The sequence below is a fragment of the Microcebus murinus genome, chromosome 6 (assembly GCF_040939455.1).
Source record: "Microcebus murinus isolate Inina chromosome 6, M.murinus_Inina_mat1.0, whole genome shotgun sequence".
Lineage (NCBI taxonomy): Eukaryota > Metazoa > Chordata > Mammalia > Primates > Cheirogaleidae > Microcebus > Microcebus murinus.
This window is the reverse complement of record NC_134109.1, coordinates 100,717,613-100,732,723: the sequence shown is the minus strand read 5'-3', so window position 1 is coordinate 100,732,723 and position 15,111 is coordinate 100,717,613. Positions and strand designations below refer to the sequence as shown.

The 15,111-nt window shown below is 49.7% G+C and overlaps 1 protein-coding gene across 2 annotated transcripts in view; it reads right to left on the bottom strand.

The window, feature by feature from the left end:
• The window catches only part of LOC105868119 (ankyrin repeat and death domain-containing protein 1A), a 29,207-nt gene extending 14,342 nt beyond the window's left edge, over positions 1 to 14,865 (bottom strand). Inside the window, exons 1-6 of one of the 2 annotated variants that reach the window (XM_012758704.2) lie at positions 14,761 to 14,865; positions 11,888 to 11,992; positions 11,137 to 11,235; positions 7,369 to 7,467; positions 6,744 to 6,842; positions 3,516 to 3,614 (exon numbers count right to left, since the gene is read on the bottom strand). In XM_012758704.2, coding sequence (XP_012614158.2) covers positions 3,516 to 3,614; positions 6,744 to 6,842; positions 7,369 to 7,467; positions 11,137 to 11,235; positions 11,888 to 11,992; positions 14,761 to 14,853 — 594 coding nt within the window. In that variant the 5' untranslated portion in view covers positions 14,854 to 14,865. Of the gene's footprint in view, positions 1 to 3,515; positions 3,615 to 6,743; positions 6,843 to 7,368; positions 7,468 to 11,136; positions 11,236 to 11,887; positions 12,022 to 14,760 lie in introns of both variants that reach the window. The other variant, XM_076004479.1, reaches the window with a different exon arrangement.
• Between the last annotated feature and the right edge of the window lie 246 nt (positions 14,866 to 15,111).

Below are 15,111 nucleotides of genomic sequence, written 5' to 3'. Positions count from 1 at the left end.
GCAACTTTATTGGTAGATTTAAATTATATAGAGAGATAATATCATGTTCCAGGTTGGTAAGATTAAATATTGAAATAATTTAAATTATCTCAAAATTATTCCATAGATTACGATAATTAATCTAAATCTTAAATTGATTTTTTTTTTTTTTTTTTTTAGAAACAGGGTCTCCCTACATTGCCCGGCCTAGTGGGCAGTGGCCTGATCGTAGCTCACTGCAACCTCGAACTCCTGGGTTCAAACGATCCTCCTGCCTCAGCCTCCCAAGTAGCTGGGACTACAGGCTTATGCCACCATGGTTGGACAATTTTTGTTTGTTTGTTTGTTTGTTTGTTTTTGAGACAGAGTCTCACTCTATTACCCAGGCTAGAGTGCCATGGCGTCAGCCTACCTCACAGCAACCTCAAGCTCCTGGGCTTAAGCAATCCTCCTGCCTCAGCCCCCCAAGTAGCTCAGACTACAGGCATGGGCTAATTTTTTCTATATATTTTTTAGTTGTCCGCTAATTTTATTTCCATTTTTAATAGAGATGGGGTCTCACTCTTGCTCAGGCTGGTCTGGAACTCCTGAGCTCAAATGATTCACCTGCCTCGGCCTCCCAGAGTGATGGGATTACAGGCGTGAGCCACCGCGCCCGGCCCGCAATTTTTTTTTTTTTAATTGACAAAATTACTTGTTTTAGTTGTGAGTGCTATAACAAAATACCATAAGCTGGGTGGCATAAACAACAAGCATTTATTTCTCACGGTTCTGGAGGCTGGGAAGTCCAAGATCAAGGCACTGGTAAATACAGCGCCTGGTGAGGACCTGCTTCCTGGTTCACAGACAGTTGTCTTCTCATAGTGTCCTCAGAGGGCAAAGAGAGGAGGCAAGCTCTCTCAGGGCTCTTACAAGAACATTAATCCCATTCATGAGGGCTCCACCCTCACAGTCTCATTTCATCCTAATTACCTCCCAAAGGTCCCACCTCCTAATACCATCACATTAGGGGACTAGGGTTTCAACACATGAATTTTGGGGGGAATATAAACATTCAGTCCATATCGTTACTTTAAATTTCAACTGGCAGAATAAACATGAGAATGAAAAAGAATAAAAGATTATACTAATAGAGAAGAATAATTAAAGGAGACTTGCTTTATATAGCTTTAAAACAAATTATAAGGCAACAACTATTAAATTATAGTATCAACTCAAGTTTAGACATACAACTTATTGAGACAGAATCACTCTTCCAGAAATAAGGCCCATCAAAATGTAAATTTGGGATAAAGGAAGGAATGGAAAAGCATTAAGAAATGTTATAATTATTTAATAAATGTTCTTGAAATAGAAATGTAAAAAATTAGGGGAATCTATTAAGATATCACACTATACATAAAAGTATATTCTAGAAGGATTAAAGAGTTAAACATCAAAAATTATAACTGGAAGACTACTATTATAAAATTCAAAACTTTAGAATACTTTTGATTACACAAAAATTTATATCTTTAGTATGTCGAAAAAGTATAAAATAAACAATACACATGATGGCCAAAGGGTAAAGAAATTGGTTTTAAAAAAACAAAATCCACCAATATAAACATAGAATCTGAACAAATAATTCACAACAGAAGAACTTAAACTAGAAAAGTGAATTAATGGGAAAGGGTTGCTACTAACTAAAGACATTCAAAATAAAACAAAATAACAATCATTTTAACCACAAAAATTTACAAAAACATTAATTCCTGCTGTTGGTGAAAGATCACTCATAAATTATTGGGGCTTATGTGGTCTGACCTTTCTGGAAAGCAATTTGACAACTTATCTCGAGAATCATAAAAATGTTTTTACCACCTACCCCAACAATCCTGTTTGTGGACTCCAAATATAATGCAAAAGAAATGAAAAATTAGATGCCATAAAGATGTTCACAAAATCATTACATATAGTGGCAAAGTCAGAACACCAACTGAAATATCCAACAGTTGGGGAACTGCTAAATAAAGTGTGATGGGCTCACTGGAACATAACTGGCATTAAACATGGGTAACAGGAAAACCAAGTGGCAACATCTGAGCCCTGGGCTGGGTCAGCTCCACAGCACTAGAGGCAGGATTTTGCCATCTTGATGGGCAAAAACAAGTAAGCATTCCACTTTCCAGAATTCTGCCTTGGTCTGGATTCTTTCTAGCTGGAGGTGATACTATATATGTGCGGGAAAACCTGGGAGGGAATAAAGAAACTGATTGCTTTACTAGGGCTTTGGGATTTAGGAAGCCTTTTTTTTTTTTCTCTAAATTCCAATGGATTGTCTTATATTATTTTTACTGTGATTTTAAATATAGTACTTATTTTAGGCCGGGCGTGGTGGCTCATGCCTGTAATCCTAGCACTCTGGGAGGCCGAGGTGGGAGGATTGCTTGAGCTCAAGAAGTTCGAGACCAGCCTGAGCAAGAGCAAGACCTCGTTTCTACTAAAAATAGAAGGAAATTAATTGGCCAACCAAAAATATATATAGAAAAAATTAGCTGGCCACGGTGGTGCATGCCTGTAGTCCCAGCTACCCGAGAGGCTGAGGCAGGAGGATCCCTTGAGCCCAGGAGTTTGAGGTTGTTGTGAGCTAGGCTGATGCCATGGCACTCTAGCCCAGGCTACAAAGTGAGACTCTGTCTCAAAAAATAAATAAATAAATATAGTACTTATTTTAGTAATAAGAAATGACTCCTTTCAGATTTAAACAATAGATGTTTCCTCATCTATATAATGGGGATAATGATAGTATGTATGGACCAGGCATGGTGGTGAGTCACACCTGTAATCCTGGCACTCTGGGAGGCCAAGGCGGGAGGATCGCTTGAGGTCAGGAGTTTGAGACCAGCCTGAGCAAGAGTGAGAACCTGTCTTTACTAAAAACAGAAAAAATTAGGCAGTGTGGTGGTGAGTGCCTGTAGTCGCAGCTACTCGGGAGGCTGAGGCAGGAGGATTGCCAGAGCCCACGAGTTTAAGGTTGCTGTGAGCTATGACCCCACTGCCACTCTGCACAGGGCAACTGAGCAAGGTTATATCTCTTAAAAAAAAAAGTACCTACAGGTAAGGAAACAGGCCAAGAGAGGTCAAAGCAGCTTGCCCAAGGTTATTCAGTTTGTACTGCCAGTGCTCAAAACCAGGTCATCTAATACCAAAGTCTGTGTCTTAACCATAAGATCATACTGCTCCTGGTGTGTGTACCAAATGTATCACAACAGGGGAAAAAATGAACAACTAAGTGGCTAGATTGGTAACATAAAAGATTATTGCGAAGACCCAATGCATATATGAGCTGAGAACGGGAGCAGATATCTCAGTTCGGTGGAACTGCAGGCTTGGTCTCTAAGCCTGCTTCAGCCAGGACACTATTTGACTCTCTCTCCTAAGTGCTGTCTGCTCCCCTCGTCCTGGCCCCCAGCCAACCTCAAGGGCTGGAAGTGCCTATGCCCCCCTGGCCCCTTCGCAGGGGGGACTCCTTCAATCCAGGCCCTCGCACTTACGTGATCTGCCACGTTGGTGCAGCCTCCTGCGAGGATGAGGGCCCGGGACACGTCCTCGGAGCCACCGAGGGCCGCGTAGTGGAGGCAGCTCAGCTTTTTCTAGAGAGAAACAGGCAGCAGTGCAAAGTCACAGGGACCCTCCTAGTGTCGTTTACAAAGCTCTTTGGGATCATTTTCCCACTCGAGACTCACAACCCCCCTGGGACCATTATCCCCATTAAACTCTGAGGCTGGATAAATCAACGGCCTGCCCGGGCCTGGTGACCAGTGAAAGGAACTCACTGTGGCCTCGGCCTCTTCCTCACCTCCACTGCAAACTGCAGAACGTGGACCCGAGCCTGCCAAATTCCTTGGCTGGTAAAGACACTCAGGTTACAGACTCTGAGAAGATGGTTTCCGAAGAGGAGGACGCATAAGATTTGCCAGTACCGGGCAAACCCCAGCTGGCACGCACTGCCCGGCACGAGCTGGTCCCGGCGTGGCCAAGCAGGAGCCTGGCAGGCTGGGATGGAGCCGATCTGGGGTGGGCCTGCGCAGTGCTCCGCTTCAGTCAGAGCCCGGCCCTGGCCCAGCCGCCACCTTGCACAGGATGCACACCAGACAGGCCCCGCTAGGGTGACCAACTGCCCCAGGCTGCCCAGCACTGAGGAATCTCTCAGACCTGGGGACTTCCAGCTTCAAAATCAGGGCAGTATGGGGCAGACCAGGACAGCTGGCCACTCTGCCAAGGTCCCCACCGAGCCAGGGCATGGGGCGAGTGGGACTCAGTCTACCTCCAGTGGAAAATGCAGTCACGGTGGGCTTGCCCCTCCTCAGAGACCTGCTGCATGACTCTCTGGGAGCAGTGGGAGTGCAGAGACAGAATGTGGCCTCGGCTGGAAACCTCAAGCCAATGCCCCCATTGGCCACCCAGCCGGACTCCACCTCCCCACTCGCTGAATTCCTACTGCTGCTACTAAGGGGGAAGTGGCAATGTCATCTCACTTCTTTTGTCCCCACTTCCAGGACCTAGTACCGTGCTGGGCAAAGAAAAAGGGCCTTGGTGACCAAAGCACAACACCATGCTGATGAGAGGACATTGGCTGGGTCCTGTCTCTGGCCTCCCCTCCCCCCACCCTCCAGGGGTAGTGGCTCCCACACCCCTCAGGGGAGTTCTGCACATTAAGTTTTTGGTGATTATAAAGCACTGGTGATTATTCACATTTAGGGGAGTTCAACATTGATATTACTATTATTGAATTTACATTTGCCATTTTGCTGTTTATTTTCTGTATGTCTCCTGTCTTTTTTCATTCTTCTGTTTCTCATTGCCTTCTTTTATGTTAAATAATTATTTTTATCTTTATTTGCATTTATTTTATTCATAGAACTGAGTTTATTCTGGGGCCATAATTTTTTGTTTCTTCTGTTTCCTCTAGGATATCTTTTTCTTCTGTGCAACCTCCCTTTCTGGTTTGGGTATACTCTGTTCCTTTTCAGTAAGGACCATCTCAACGGGCCGTGGAGCTCGTGTCTGGGTCAATCCCCCATGAGCTGTGCAAGGGAAACGGCGCATCTTGGGTGTTTATTCATCACTATGTGCTCAATGACCAGGGAATCTATGTCAAAACCCTTAAGTTCAGCATTACCCTTTGCATTTTTAAGCACATGTAGCAAAAATTCAGCACTCTTGGTGCAGTAGGGGGGATGAAGAGAGGTTGGTTAATGGGTACAAAGGGCACAGTTAGGTAGAAAGAATAAGTTCCAGTGCTCAATAGCACAGTTAGGGTGACCACAATTAACAAGAATTTATCGTGTATTTCAAAGTAGCTAGAAGAGATTTGAAATGTTCCCAACACAAAGACATGATAAATGTTTGAGGTAATGGGTGTCCTCATTACTCTGATTTGATCATTACACATTATATGTATGTATCAAATATTACATGTATTCCATAAATAGGTATACTTATCATGTATCAATAAAAAAATTCAGTACTCTTTTGGGCCACCACCCCTGTGTCCAGCCCCACTGTTCGGCCTGGATGCACCCACCCACCTCACCACTGCAAGGACAGAATGGCACACATCACTTCAGCAAAGTGACATCTTTCAGACACTTGGTGGCCTTTTGGATATGCACAGCCTTGATGGCCTGGGCAGTTCCACAGGTGTTCTTAAAGCAAACACAAAGATTCGGACCTCTTGGTCTGCAAGACTGCGTGGGTTTTTCTGGATCAAGAGAACAGCGAACCATTTTCACAGATCACCTCAGGCTGTTAGAGGGAAGAGGAAGAGCAGTAGCTCCTGGCAGAATGCATGAGTGCTCCACCCTTCCAGACATTCTCAGCTGAAGCTAAACAAATATGCTTTAGTGTACCATTTTAATTCCTTTATTATTTTTAACTACCTGCATATTTTTATTATTTATATTTTATTTATTATTAAATAAATATTATTTATTTATATTTTATTTATTATTATTTTTGCTATATTATTAACATTTAGAACAAAGAGAGAGTTGCAGACCCTGAGGCCATTCAACCAGCTGAGGAAAGGTTATTTGTCACTGATTTAAAAATAAAAAGCAAAACAAAAACGTCGACCCTTTACCTAAAGAAAGGGCACCCCCCCCCCCCCAACAACAACAACATATTCCAGGTCACAGAGGAGAATTACCACCGGCAGAATTGAGGAGTACCATGGCGGGAAGTGCACCAGGGCCCTCACACACCCAGGCTCCAACCCTGGGGCCCAGTGTGGCTGCACAGAGCCGGGCCTCCAAGTCAGGGGACAGGACTGCCAGTGGGCAGGAGCTCTGGACTCAGGGGAGTAGGATTTTGAGACACAGCTTTGCTTCTGACTGGCTCGTGACCCTGACAAAGTCCTCACTAAGCTTCAGTTTTCTCATCTGTCAGATGGGCGACACTTTTCCAAGGTCATGGCTATAAAGGGGCTTTGTGAATTAACAAGACACCAAGTGCTGAGCCCCTGTGGTGCCCCCGGGCACGGTGCTAGGCGTTTGATGCCCACAGCAGGGTAGGAAGTAAGCGTATATCATCCCATTTTATAGCGGGGAGACGAGGTTCAGAGAGGTTACGTGACTTGCCTAAGGTCACAGGCCAGCAGTGGAGAAGCCAAGATCAGAACCTGGCCTGCCACCTCACAGTCAGTGACTGTGGCTGCTGCTGTGGGCTCGGCCACGGCCCAGCAGCCCAGGGCAGGCACCAGTGTCGGGAGGCCGGGCTACCTGGGTGAGCGCGTCCACGCTGCTCCCAGCCCCGAGCAGGAGCTGCACGCAGTCGGGGTGGGTCCCTTCGGCGGCAGCGTGCAGGGCGGTCAGGCCTTCCTGGAACACACGGGCAGAGGCATGAAGATGGCGGGGTGGGGGGACGACCGAGGTGACCCCAGCCCCGCAGTGAGAGGTCACCCTGTGCGCATGGCTTGGGGGCTCCTTGAACTCTCCGCTGCCTGCTGCTGAGCACGAGCGTGCTCACTGTGGTCTCCTGAGCCCCACACGGGACGGCCTCTCTTTGCGGAGCACACACAGGCACAGGCACTGCCTGCTCCCCACCTCTGCTCACGCTCTCCTCACCATCAGTCCCTCCCACTCCAGGACGCTGCCCCCAGGCCTGTCCTGGCCGTGGCGACTCCCCCTCTCTTTGAACACACACTCTATGTCCCCCTTCCTGGTGCTCCATCACGCCCAGCGTCCCCACTAAGCCTGCAGTGCTGTGCTCATCTTTTCCCAGTGGGCTGTTGGTCCTAGAACTTGTCCTCAGCTGCCTGGCTTCGGATGGCACCAGGGGCTGGGGTTCCTCGAAGGCAGGGAGTAAGAGACTTGCGCATCTCTGCACCCCGGGGCAGTGACTCACCGCGTTCTGCTCCTCCAGGTCCAGCCCAAAGTCCACCAGCTGCTGCAGCACGGCCACGTGGCCCCGGCCGGCAGCCAGGTGAAGGGCCGTGTTCCCCTCCTGCGGGGAGAAGGGCTCCTGAGGGGCTGGCAGACCACGGAGCCCCAAAATCAGACCCTCGCAGGCCCCGAAGACCTGCTGGAGCTGCCTTTCATTTTACAGACAGGGAAGCTGAGGCCCAGAGAGGGAAAGTGACATGTCCAGGGCCACAGAGCACGTCTGTGACAAGCTGAAGCCCTGCATACTGGGTCAATGCCACCCCGCCCCTGAGAGCTGTGCAGTGATGATACCCAGGGGCACGTTCAAGGGCCAAGCCCTGGTCTCTCTTTCCAGACACCTCAAGGCAGACACATTGATTAAAAACAAAATAAAACCTACTTTCCATGCCCCCGTCTAAAGCCAGCCCGTCCTGGGGTCCCCCAGACCCACCCCGGCTCCCTGCTCAAGGCTCCAGAAGCACAGGCTGTTCCCAGGCACCTGCCTGCTTCAAGTCCCTGCTGGAGACCTCAGCTTCCCATGGAGCGGCGTGGCCCTCCCTGACCACACCTCTGTCCCCCTGAGCCCCTCTTCCTGCCCTGCTTTTCCTTCCCTTCCCATAGCACTGGTCACCCGCTGACACACTGTCACTGATCGTGCACTGTGCTTATTGTCACTCTTCTCACTGGAACATGCGCACCACCAGGGCAGGGCTTGCCATCAAATTTGTCCTCTGAAGCTTCCCCAAGTTCCTAGAATAGGGCCTGGGCACATGGAAGACACTCAGTCCATATTTGTTCAAAGAGTCAATAATGTGACAAGGTTTTCAGGAGATTGTGTGGGGAGCTTGACCTGTGTCCCCTGGCACTGAAGAGCCAGAGGACTGGTAGTTGCCTCGTGCTTGGAAAGTCTAAAGGTGACAGTGACAGAACCAAGAGAAGAGGCTGCACAGGGCAGGGCAAAGGGCACAATGTTCTTTGGATTGGAAGTGGCACCTGCTGAAGTCAGCCAGCTTGGGGTTGTCTTTTAAAGGGGCCTTACTGCAGACCTGGAGGGTGAAGGGGCCCTAGAAAAAGGAGGGTATCTGGAAGTGGCAAAAGAAAAGGTATGTCCGTCCCTACAGAGGAAGCACAGGTGGAGGGTGGGAGCAAGCACCCCCGAGCAACCCACAGAAGCACACAGAAGGGAAGATGCAGCTTTGGTTATTTGTCACACCAGAAAGCCCCTGGGCCATAACTCAGCTGAACTAGCCATGGGGATCCTGGCTCAAGCTCTTCCCTCCAATACCTTCCTAAGGAAAGGATCGGACCAGGCTCGGTGGCTCAGGCCTGTAATCCCAGTGCTTTGGGAGGCCGAGGCAGGGGGATCACATGAGGCCAAGAGTTTGAGACCAGCCTGAGCAGCACAGAGAGACTCTGTCTCTACAAAAATTTTTAAAATAGCCAGGCATAGTGGTGCCTGCCTGTAGTCCCAGATACTCAGGAGCCTGAGGCACGAGGATGGCTCAAGCTCAGGAGTTCAAAGCTGCAGTGAACTATGATCGAGCCTGAGTGACAGAATGGAACCTTGTCTTTAAAAAAAATTAAAAATAAAGGATCAAGACATTTGCACTGGTGCACAGATTTTTAGAATCCAATGAAGATGTGAACATATACTAAAACCAAAGCAATACTTAAAATAGTTAAAAACATACCCCCAATGATAAATCTGCACATATATAAAACAGCTATAGCTATCTTATGGTACTAAAGATGAAACATTCAAATTTCCTTTATGATCACACTATTATATTAATAAATAAAAGCTAAGTTAAAAAAAATCCCCCCTCCACAGTTTTGTTGGATCTGCTCCTCCCCCAGCCTCTCTGCGGACACAGCAGCAGCCTAGCGAGGACTGGCAGTGGGAAACACTCCCCAGTGTGACGTCTTGGTGTTCAAAGAGACACGAAGGAGGGTGAACAGTGAGGAGCCAATACGTGCTCCAATTAGCAGGGCGTGAAGACCACTGCGGGGCTCTCTTCTTCCTGCTGGGAGGGGGGTGAATATCCACATCCTGCCATTTGAAGCTGCAGGCGGCAGGCACAGACATCTAACTCATCCTTTCCTGGGGCACGGCAGGGCTCAGAGGCAGGAGAGCTGGGAGGAAGGCAGCCTTGGCCCTGGGCCCGGTGCCTTCTCCCCTTCACCCCTGGGCACGCCCAGCATCTCCACCTCTGGGAGACCTTGACAGCAACGGTCGCTCTTCCAAGTGGAATTAATCACTCTCCGTGGGCTCTCGAAGCCTCCCTTCCGCTCATCTCAGCACGCATGGCATAACCTGTCTTGTCATTGGCTCTGACCGGTCTATCTTCCCCAGCAGGCCTTGAAAAATGTCCTCTGCCCAAATGAAACTCAAAATGAAAACACTCCTAACCTGAAAACACAAAACTTAACAGGGGTATGCAATTTTAAAAGCTTCTTTGTAGAATTTCTGATTGCAAGATTCTGGGTAAGTTCCTCCAGGCTGGATTTTCTCCTTCTCTGTCTTTGGAGCTCCTGCTCTCCTGGCCCTGAGGTGTGGTCATCTTTGCCACCTGGGTAAGCCTGTCCCGGCGGGGACTGTCCTTTCCCCTCTCTGTACTCCCAGTGCGCACAGGGCAGGGACCTGGCACAGGGCACATGACCTGCTCAGCCCATGTTTCCAGAGTAAAAGAAACCACCCTGACCTGAGTCTTAGGACCTGACTCAGCCTTTTCATCACAAAGGATGAGTGTGGACAGATTCAGTGCGGGCCCCAAGGGTGTCCTGGAAGCGCCCCAGGAAGCAGCCTGCTGGGGAGGGCGAGCACAGAGTTATGCATGGATGCTGGTTCCAAACCCAGCTCTACCTTTGTCTTGCTGTGTGACCTTGGCTAGAGCATCCCCCTCCCTGGACCTCAGTTTCCACAGCTGTAAAACGAGAAGGTTGAGCTGGCCCTCGATGAAGGCTCCTTCCAGTTCTAAGGCCCTGCGGCGCATTGTCCCTGAGCTCTCTCCATCACTACAGCGTGAACAGCGCTCCCTTGCCCCGGCCGGGCACATTCAGCAGAAGATTAACAGTGGAGTCCATCCCTTTGTCAGAAGCATCGTTTAGTATTTGCTGCAACATTGTTTGCCTGATGATTCACAACAGTGCACTGATAAGAGTCATTGGCAGGGTAGCCCCTTCTGGTCCCGGTCCCTCACCCCTCCTCAGATTGGCAAAATCCTGCTCACAAGCTCTCCACCCCGAATGGCCTAATCCCTCCTCGGTGCTCTCATCCTCCTTTTGCCATAACCACAGCAGGGCATGAATCATAGGGAAGGCAAATAACCAGCGGGATGTGGCCACCATTCCTGGCAACAGACCACCCCAGTGGACCCCAGTCCTGCCCAACACACACCAGGCAGCGCTACCAACCACCCCCATCTGCCATTCCGGATCATAGCTCCTGACTTGATCATTGTCATTTCGGATCATAGCTCTCAACTGGGATTGTGGCGCTTGAGTAAGTTTCTTGAGTGAGAAACTGTCCTGGGCATCTTTATGCCACCAACCCGTAGCACAGGGCTGGCCCATAGCATGTGCTAGAAAAATGCCTGTTGGATGAGCACAAGACACACTCTGGTCCTCGGGTGCCCCGGCCCCTCCGGCACGGCAGGAATCAGAAGGAGGCACAGGTGAGGAACCAGAGCCGGAAAGGTGGCAGGGGCTTCTGCACCCTGGTCAGGAGCCCAGAGCCTCAGGGTCACAGTACCTTGTCTTTGATGCTGTGGTCACAGCCAGAGCCCACGAGGAAGTCCAGAGCGTCCAGCTGCCCGTGCTCAGCTGCCCTGTGAAATGCCGTCCTTCCCAGCTGGCCGGGAGGAGAAGAAACGTGACTCTTCCTTGCGTAGTCAGTGGGCACGCTCACCCTGCCCGCCTGCCTCTGTTTCCCCAACTGCTCTGGCGTTGCAATGGCCTCTCCTGCCCCAGATGTTCTCTTCCCTCCTTCCCCCGCCCCACACACCCTGCCTAGAAAACCCAGACCCAGCTTCTCAACAAGACCCACCTGGTGACGGCCCCTCCCTGCTGCCTAATGGATGAGGAACAGATTCCTGAGGCTGGGGGTCAAGATCTCCAGAGGGGCCCCCAGCACCCCCAGGCCTTCCCGCCCAGGATTCCAGTCCATCAGAACCCACACTGGGGCCCCTTCCCACCTGCAAGGCTCTCGCCTCCATTTGGTCTCACACCCCTGATTTCCAATCTTACCCATGAATCTAGCTCATTCACCAGATGCCACCTCCTCCAGGAAGCAAAAAGCAGTGGCTCTCTTCTCTAACCTACGGGCCTCTCTGAGGCCACGGACCACGCTCCGCTCACACTCTGCTCATCTGTATGTAGCCCAATACCTATTCTGCCCACAGAGCAAAGGATGTGCTCAGGGAGTGCAGTAACCCAGTGGGCAAGAGTGGCCCCAGGAGTCCCCAGCCCAGTGGGAAAGACAAGTAGCCCTGAGGCGCTCTCACCTTGTCTGCCTGGTCCAGGGCCACATCCTCCAGGTCCTCCATTATGAACGCCAGCACTGGCACGTGGCCTCCTTGGGCTGCGCAGTGCAGTAAGGTCAGGCCGTCCTGGAAACAAGCCCAGGGGGCCCTGCAGGCTGCGAAGGGAAGCCCTCCTCACACTCTGCAGTCTCCCAGATGGCTAGAGTCTGGGCCGGAGCACAGCCGCGCCACGGAAACGACACTGTAAATGATGCTCGGGCCCCTGGGATAACCCTCCCTGGTGCACACTCAGCCCCAGAGGGGCTGGTGGGAGTGGGGACGCCAGAGTTCAAATCCCAGCTCTGGCACTCGTCGGCTTGTGGTCTTGGGGCCAGTTACCTCTACCTCTCCGAGCCTCCATTTTCACATGTGTCACAAATTAGAACAATAATCCCTGACCTTCATGGAGGTTAGTCAGTTAGTCATGGAGAGGACCTACAGGAAAACTATTTTATAAACTGAAAAATTATTCCCACGTGTAAGGTGAGGTCATATAGCACTAACAGTCCCCAGAATGTCGCCACAGAACAGTTAAGAAGGTTCTGGGCATCGATCTGCCTCCCTTGATACTGCTGCTAATGAAGAAGCAGGTGACTAAGTGCCAGTGCACGTCACTAGGAGGTGACCTCCTAACCTTCCAGGGAGGACTGAGAGCAGACTTGGTCTGCAGGGACCAGAGGGAGGTGGCCAGGGTAGGCGGTGTGGGATAGACAGGAAGCAGTTCTCCTGAGCCCAGAGGCAATAATCACAGGAGGGAGGCTCGCAAAGCCTGTTTATGACCCAGAGTATGCACTGCACTGAGGTCGGGTTATTTGAAGTACTGTGTTAAGTAGCAGATTGCAACCCATCAATGGGTCATAAAAATCAATAGAACAAGGTTTTAGGCAGGGTGCGGTGGCTCACGCCTATAATCCTAGCACTCTGGGAGGCCAAGGCGGGCGGATTGCTCAAGGTCAGGAGTTCGAAACCAGCCTGAGCAAGGGTGAGACCCTGTCTCTACTATAAATAGAAAGAAATTAATTGGCCAACTAATATATATAGAAAAAATTAGCCGGGCATGGTGGTGCATGCCTGTAGTCCCAGCTACTCAGGAGGCTGAGGCAGCAGGATTGCTTGAGCCCAGGAGTTTGAGGTTGCTGTGAGCTAGGCTGACGCCACGTCACTCACTCTAGCCTGGGCAACAAAGCGAGACTCTGTCTCAAAAAAATATATATATTAAAAAAAAACACAAAAAAACAAGGTTTTACACCTTGTTTACATCCCTTCTCTGGGAGCTGTTGGGCATTGCCACCATGGCCAGCACGATCCTAACAATGACACGAGGCAGACTTCTTACGTGACACTGCCCATTTTGACATCTAGTGAGGCCTGTGGACTCCTTCTCAAAATAATGGTTACTTAAATACAAAAATAAATTATATAGGAAAAAAATTTTAATCAAATGCACAGGCTTACAACGGTGTATTAGTTTCCTACCGCTGCTATAGCAGGTTACCATAAACTTGGCTAAAACAGCAGCAATTTCTTCTCTCACAGTACTGGGGGTCGGAGGTCTAAGTGGGTGGGCAGGGTTGCACTTCTCCTGGGAGCTCCGGGAGCAGATCCGCGTCTGGGCCTTTTCCAGCTTCTAGACGCTCGTGGCCCACATTACTCCAACCTCCGCTTCCCTCGTCACTCCTCCTCCCTGTCCCTCCTGCCTGCCTTTTTCCCCTAAAAGGACCTCTGTGGTTACACTGGGCCTTTGTGAATAATCCAGGATAATGTCCCCCACCTCAAGGTCTTTAACTTAATCACATCTGCCAAATCCCTTCTGGTTCTAGGGATTAGGATTATTCTGCCTACCATAAAAAGGAAACCAATTATATTGACATAGAGTTATCAAAATATTAAAAACCAAGTTTTCAATCTAGTAACATATGTACTTCCATAAAACAGAAAGATCCATTAAATAAAAAGATCTAGTAAAAGGTCTAATAACTGCCATTATTTCAAAGCATGAATGTAAGAAGTATTTTAAGACAAGTGCAAAGACTTTAATGTGATACAAAAATAGCTACATTTTCTACCGGTGATAGTTACAGGTACTAATGCCACCTACATTCGTCATTATTGAAAGAAATGCTAAATTTTCGAGAAGCTAGTGAAAATAAATATGCACTCTTTTTTCTGAGCCAAGTTCATAGGTGCTTTGAATTTTCTCCAAGAACCCCGGTGAGAACTCCTAGCTGAAGGCATCTCACTGATACCCTAAAAGGTGGGACACGGGTGGAGGGATTCCAGGCACTCTCACTTGCTGGGGCCTTTCTCCCTGAAACCACAGGGCACCCCAGTGAGCAGCAAGGAGAGGCCAGGTCCCCTAGGGTGCCAGGCACTTTACACACATTACTGCCTTTCTCCCCGCCCCCACCCCCCAGCTCCAAGTTGGGTACCAGCATCCCCATTTCCAAATGGGAAAACTGAGGCTCAGGGCAATAAAGTAACTCATCCAAGGTCCCAGGGTTGGTAAATGGTGCTGTGGTCCTTCCACCCCACCCCAGTGACCACAAGGGATGCAGGGCCCAGTAGGAAGGCGGAGGACGCCCCACCTCCCTGTCATTTAATCTTCCCAACTACCCTCTGGAGGAGTCACTTTGATTCCTCTCTTGTAAATAAGGAGGCCAGCCAGAGGGCTGGGGACTGTCCCAACATAGCTGTGTAGTAAGTGATCAGAAGAAAAAGAGAAAAAAGGACAGGTGGGTGGGATACCGAAGGGGACAAGTAGGGGCAGGGGCAGAGGTGGGGCAGACCCGTGTATCTGGGGCAGAGGGAGCAGAGGGACAGTGGGCAGGGGGCCCTGCCCTGCCCTGAGGCCTTACCTTGTTCTCACAGTGGATCTTGGCCCCGGAGTTGACCATGATCTGGAGGATCTGCAAGTGGCCGAACCAGGCAGACAGGAGAAGCGCATTCATCCCAAACTGGGGGAGAGGACACGGAAGGGGGTGAGGAGAATGTGAGGAGGCGTGGCCGTCCCACCTGGGCCTGTGTCTGCACGGCAAAACCATAGGACGGTAAGGAACCATAAATGCCACTCAGTCCGGGGAGCGTCAAGCTTTAGGAATTTAAAGACCAAGAATTTTTTTTTTTAAACAAAGGTTGATATACTATTGCAAATTTTTCTTTTTTAGCTAAATGAAATTTTAATTTAAGGCAGCTGCCATTTACTCTCA